This window comes from Triticum aestivum, chromosome 3D (assembly GCF_018294505.1).
Source record: "Triticum aestivum cultivar Chinese Spring chromosome 3D, IWGSC CS RefSeq v2.1, whole genome shotgun sequence".
NCBI lineage: Eukaryota > Viridiplantae > Streptophyta > Magnoliopsida > Poales > Poaceae > Triticum > Triticum aestivum.
The window spans coordinates 302,762,167-302,767,102 of record NC_057802.1 but is presented as its reverse complement, the minus strand read 5'-3'; the positions used below and the strand labels follow the sequence as shown (position 1 = coordinate 302,767,102).

The window sequence follows — 4,936 nt, the reverse complement described above, 5'->3', positions numbered from 1 at the left end:
AAAGCGCAAAGCTAGTGCCACCACGTAAGCCAATTACTAACGGCGCATGTCCCAATCTCCCTCGGCAGCCAAGCCAGGCACGAGGAGAAGAGGCCGACCGGCCGGAGATCGACCGAGATGCATCGGTCGTCGAGCTACTACCTGTCATCCTCTTCGTCGTCGTCGTCGTCTTCGGCGGTGGCGGCGTCGGTGCCTGGTGGGCCGAACGGGAATGCGGGGATGGACGTGGACCAGCTGCCGATGTACGACCCGCACTCGGACACGGCCAAGAAAGAGGCCCTCGACGCCTCCCGCGCCAACCTCGCCCACGCCCTCGTCCACCTCGTCCCCGTCGTCGTCCTCCTCTGCGGGCTCCTCCTCTGGTCGCTCTCCACCACCCCCGTCCCCCCGGCCGGTACGTACACGCGCGCATGCAGCCATGCACACATCCCTACTCTGCCCTGTTGGTTCAACGCCGAGATCAATTACTTCTTGGATACCCAGATAAACATAAACGTGTGCTGCCGATCGATGACGTATTTAATCTTTGTTTCCCCTCGTGCCCTGGCCCCTGTTCCGTTTCATGCCCATACCTTTTTTTAAGCCATCTCTTATTTTCTTGCTTCTGCCATGTGTATGCATGCAGAGGTGGGCGTGATTGTGCTAAAGAAGGAGAGACTAATGGCGCTGAAGAGTGGGCCCGAGCATAGCTCGAACGGCCCTCGCATGGTGGCTGCGATGGAGGATCCGGATCCGGTAGGCAACACTATTGGGAAAAGAATAAAGAAGGACGGACTTAAGAAATGAAATGTGTAGATATGGTCCCTGTTGTTTTTTCTTAGTAAAAGAGCAAATTGTTGCATGTATACCTATTTTGAAAGAAAAAACCGACCGACAACGTATTAAATGGGTTTTTTCCCGATCATTAGAGATCTGATTCCAGGGTTGCTGGTTCAACTCATAACACAAGTGGCAAGTTTTTAGAGAGGTCAGACTGTAGCCAAAACCAGAAAAAGGCTACAAATTGATTCCACGGAGGGGCGTGTCCATCCCCCAACCTCCAAATCCCTCTCCTCTCTCCCCCCCCCCCCCCCCGCGGAATTGTCCTGTAGATGTAGCAAAACTCGGTACATGTCCTGAATAGGGGAGAAGAGAAACCAATTCAAAGCTGTAAACATGGATCTGTTTATCAGGATAGGAAAAACGTCTACAAGTGCTTGATGAATGGTTCTCATTTTTTCTGGTTGTCGTGTTGTCTTTGCCAATGTGTTTTTGATTGATTCTCAGCATAGGGAAGCGTATGCGGCTGCTTGACAAATGGTTCTTATCTTTTTGGGTTGGCGTGATTACTAACTTTGCCAATGTGTTTTCCATGGTACCTTTTTGACGCTGTATTCCATTTATTGGGGGTTTGCGGAAGCAACATGTCGAGAGGAATTGCGGGTCCACCTTTGCGGTCATGTGGATTTCTGATTCAGGAGTAGTTTGCATGTGGTCAAGTTTGTAATAGTTTTCATCCAGGTTTTTTTTCTTAATTAACAAGATAATTCTTTTTTGCTTAACTAATGTATTAGGTAAATCTTTTGTATCCGTTTTGAAAAAAATATATCGACGTAGTGGTTCATTGGAACGAAATCCAAGGTTTACCTTCCAGTTTTCACCTTGATTTGCATGTTTAGTTCAAGTTTCTGTCATGGTCCATGAGAAGGGGTATCATTGAATTTTGATTTGCATAGTGTGCATGAAAGCGCAGGTTATCTCCCAGAGGGGGGGGGGGGTGAATGTGAGATTTTTGTAAATTCATCAAATTCTGAAGAATTTGACGAAGATCAAAGTGAAGAAATAGAAACACAAGGGAAACTAGGTCATCACAGAATCGAAGTACATGCAATCATGATACATAAGAATGAAGATCATGCAATCAAACAGTCATACAAGCATGAAGAATATGAATAGAGGAAATGAAAGATAGTGTGATGAAAATGTTCAGTTCAAATTCGTCACAGCATAGATCACAAATTCATCAGCAACGAAATAATGTAAGGGAGGGTGAGGAATTTGAAACCAGGTTGGCGCGGTTAAGACAATGCAATTTGGTAGACCAGTTCCAGTTGCTGCATCAACTTTACATCTGGTTGAGGCGGCTGAGTCGCAACTCCGAGGACACACAGTCCTCACCGTATTCCTCTTGAGCTAAGGCCCGCAGACATCGCACAATCACTCGTGGAAGTCTTCAAGGTAGACTTCCAAAACTTTCACATACTTGTTCACCGGCACACCACAATGATTGTTGGTGTACTCAGAACTTGACGGCTAACCGACTGGAAGAATGGAAGTCTTCAAATAACAGGCGTCGGATCACACAGATCAATTTCTTCAGTGATGCTCAATTACTTTGGCTCTGGATTTTTCCTCACTTAGGATTCTCTCAAAGTCGTCAGAGGATGGGTTGCTCTCAAATGACAAGTGTCAAGTTCTCTCAGAGCAGCCAACCAACAAGTGGTTGTGGGGGCGGGGGGCTATTTATAGCTAGGGGCAACCCGACATGAATTGTCATAAATGCCCTTCTCTGATTCGACCATTGTCAGGATAAGGACCCACTCGACAACGGGCACCCGACGCAGCAACGGTCATAATTTGAACTGGCAAATTCACCGGGGCACTCAATTTCCTCACTTTTTGGGCAGATCGCACTGGCGTACTCCTAACTCCTCAGCGTGACCAAATTCTTCAGCGACCAGATGAACTTCGTCACTGTTGCTAGCAAATGTGTCAGCTATACTGGAGATTTCCAAAGGCTTCACTCGAAGCGACTTTTGTGTATGGGTTTGAGTAAGTTTGAGCATCACTTTGGAAAAGTGAAATATGTTTCACCTAGACCCCCTTTAATAGTACAATTTTTCCTATGACTCAAATAATAATAAAAGTAACTATGAAAACAAAGTCTTCAAGCTTCAAAGTCTTCACATCAATTCCTTCAAAGGTCGTACCAATTTCATCACCAAATTCTTCACTTGAAGAAATCCATTTTTAGGGGTCGTCTTCCATGTTAAACCAAATCTTTAGGGACTCTTTCTCCTGTGTAATCTCGCAAACACATTAGTTCCTCAACCTATTTGTCTTCAATACTCCAAAATCAATAAGGGATGCACTTACAATCTCCCCCTTTTTGGCGATTGATGACAAATTGGTTAGGTTTTCAACGGGAGTAAAAATAATTAAGGTGTAAGTACAGAGTTTGAGGAAATTGGTTACAAGATATTGGGAACCCCCCTGAAGATGTGCATCTGAGGAATTTGCTTTGGATTGCAAAGGCACATGGCAGTTTGAAATTGTGGAGATATCCCTTATATCTTGGAATCCAATCATGCATGATCATAAGATATTTAAAGAGTATGAATGCATGATTAAGACTGGTGTGTGAAGAAATTGTGCATGCATGAGCAGATATATTTAAGATCGGAGCATGTGCATCAAATGTAGCAAAAGAGTCAGACAACAAACAATTATTAAGTTACAACTCATCAAAGAGCACATCCAGAAAAGTTCAAGAGTTGCGACTTAAGAAAAAACAACCCATATAACGACCCGCTTGAAGACTAACGCAGACTTCTCCCCCTTTGTCATAAAATGCCCAAAAGGAGAGGAATCTGAGGACTAGTGCCCATGAAGAAAAACATCATGGAGAGGCCAAGGGAGCGCCAACATTGTTGGGGTTGAGCGATGCAGAAGGAACAACAGCAGTGTCTTCAACAACTTCATTTTCATCAGTGGAGCGTGATGAAGATTCTGAACTCGACATCAAAGGAGGAACTTAAGTTTTCTTGAACTTCCTCCTTGGCGGTTCAGCTCAGTCAAAGTTCATTTGAAATTCCATAGCAGCAAGTTTGTCATCGGATTTGAAATGTGAGAGAATGGCCCATGATCTGTCAAATATCTCATGAAGATTGTAGCGGTTTTCTGCGCACTGCGTTATGCGTCACAGTCATGTTGGCTTGTACAACAGCAAACCGATGCTTAACCCGGCGATGATGCTTGTCAACTTTCTGATGAAGAATAATAAGCAGCTCATGGTCAGTCATGACACGTGGTGCTTCAGGTGAAGTGAATGGCCTTGAAGCTTTTGCTGCAGTATCCTGGCTAGCAGATTCATCAACGTTGGAGCTGGATATAGGCTGATGGAATTGTCCATCAAGGGGAATAATTCCTTCATCAATGACGGTCTTGCCTTTGCCAGGTACCGTGGACAGAGTGCTTTGAAGAATGTCAACTTCAGGCAAATAGCTCAAGTGATTTTGACCATCAGCCTTGTAGTGGATTGAAGACCGGGATCTAATGAATCTCATAATCCATGGTGCGTACGGCTTCAATTCATAAGGTGACTGAGCCATAGTGACCAAAGTCCTCACGAAGAAATCATGAATGTTGATGGGAGTTCCATGACTGATGTGGAACAACAAATTCTTCATAACTCCCACAACTTCTTCAGTGTTAGAATTGTGACCTTTGATCGGGCTGAGGGTCTTTGCCAAAATGCAATAGACAGTCTTCAGCACATAAAGCAAATCCTTCACTAGGAAGGTTGTCCGGGCATCATTTGGTTCAGCCATTGGCTTCATCAGTACTTGCATCCGATGGTTGGGTAGCTTAGGTTCTTCATATATTTCCTTTGCTTCTTCTTGGGGTGGATCAACTGGAAGAGCACGAAGTAATTCGTCAATTGGTGCTTTGTAGTGAGTGTCTTCACTCATCCAATCCAAAGCCAAAGTTGCAGTGTCGTCAGCATTGCCAGAGAAATGTGCAGTTGCATAGAATTGAAGAATGAGTTCTTCATTCCAGTCGCAGACGTTAGTGCAGAAGTTGAGTAGTCTGGCATCATGAAGAACGGCCAAGACTGGCCGGAAACAGGGAATTGATTCCATATCCACATGAGGAATATGGTGATGCGGGAAAACTT

General features: G+C 44.8%; 1 protein-coding gene across 1 annotated transcript; it reads left to right on the top strand.

Annotated features, from left to right (window-relative positions):
* LOC123074529 (uncharacterized) lies at positions 1-907 on the top strand. The gene is made up of 2 exons (XM_044497342.1): positions 1-394; positions 626-907. The coding sequence occupies exons 1-2, from the start codon at positions 118-120 to the stop codon at positions 784-786; spliced, it is 438 nt and encodes a 145-aa protein (XP_044353277.1). The 5' UTR covers positions 1-117; the 3' UTR covers positions 787-907.
* Positions 908-4,936: the final 4,029 nt, after the last annotated feature.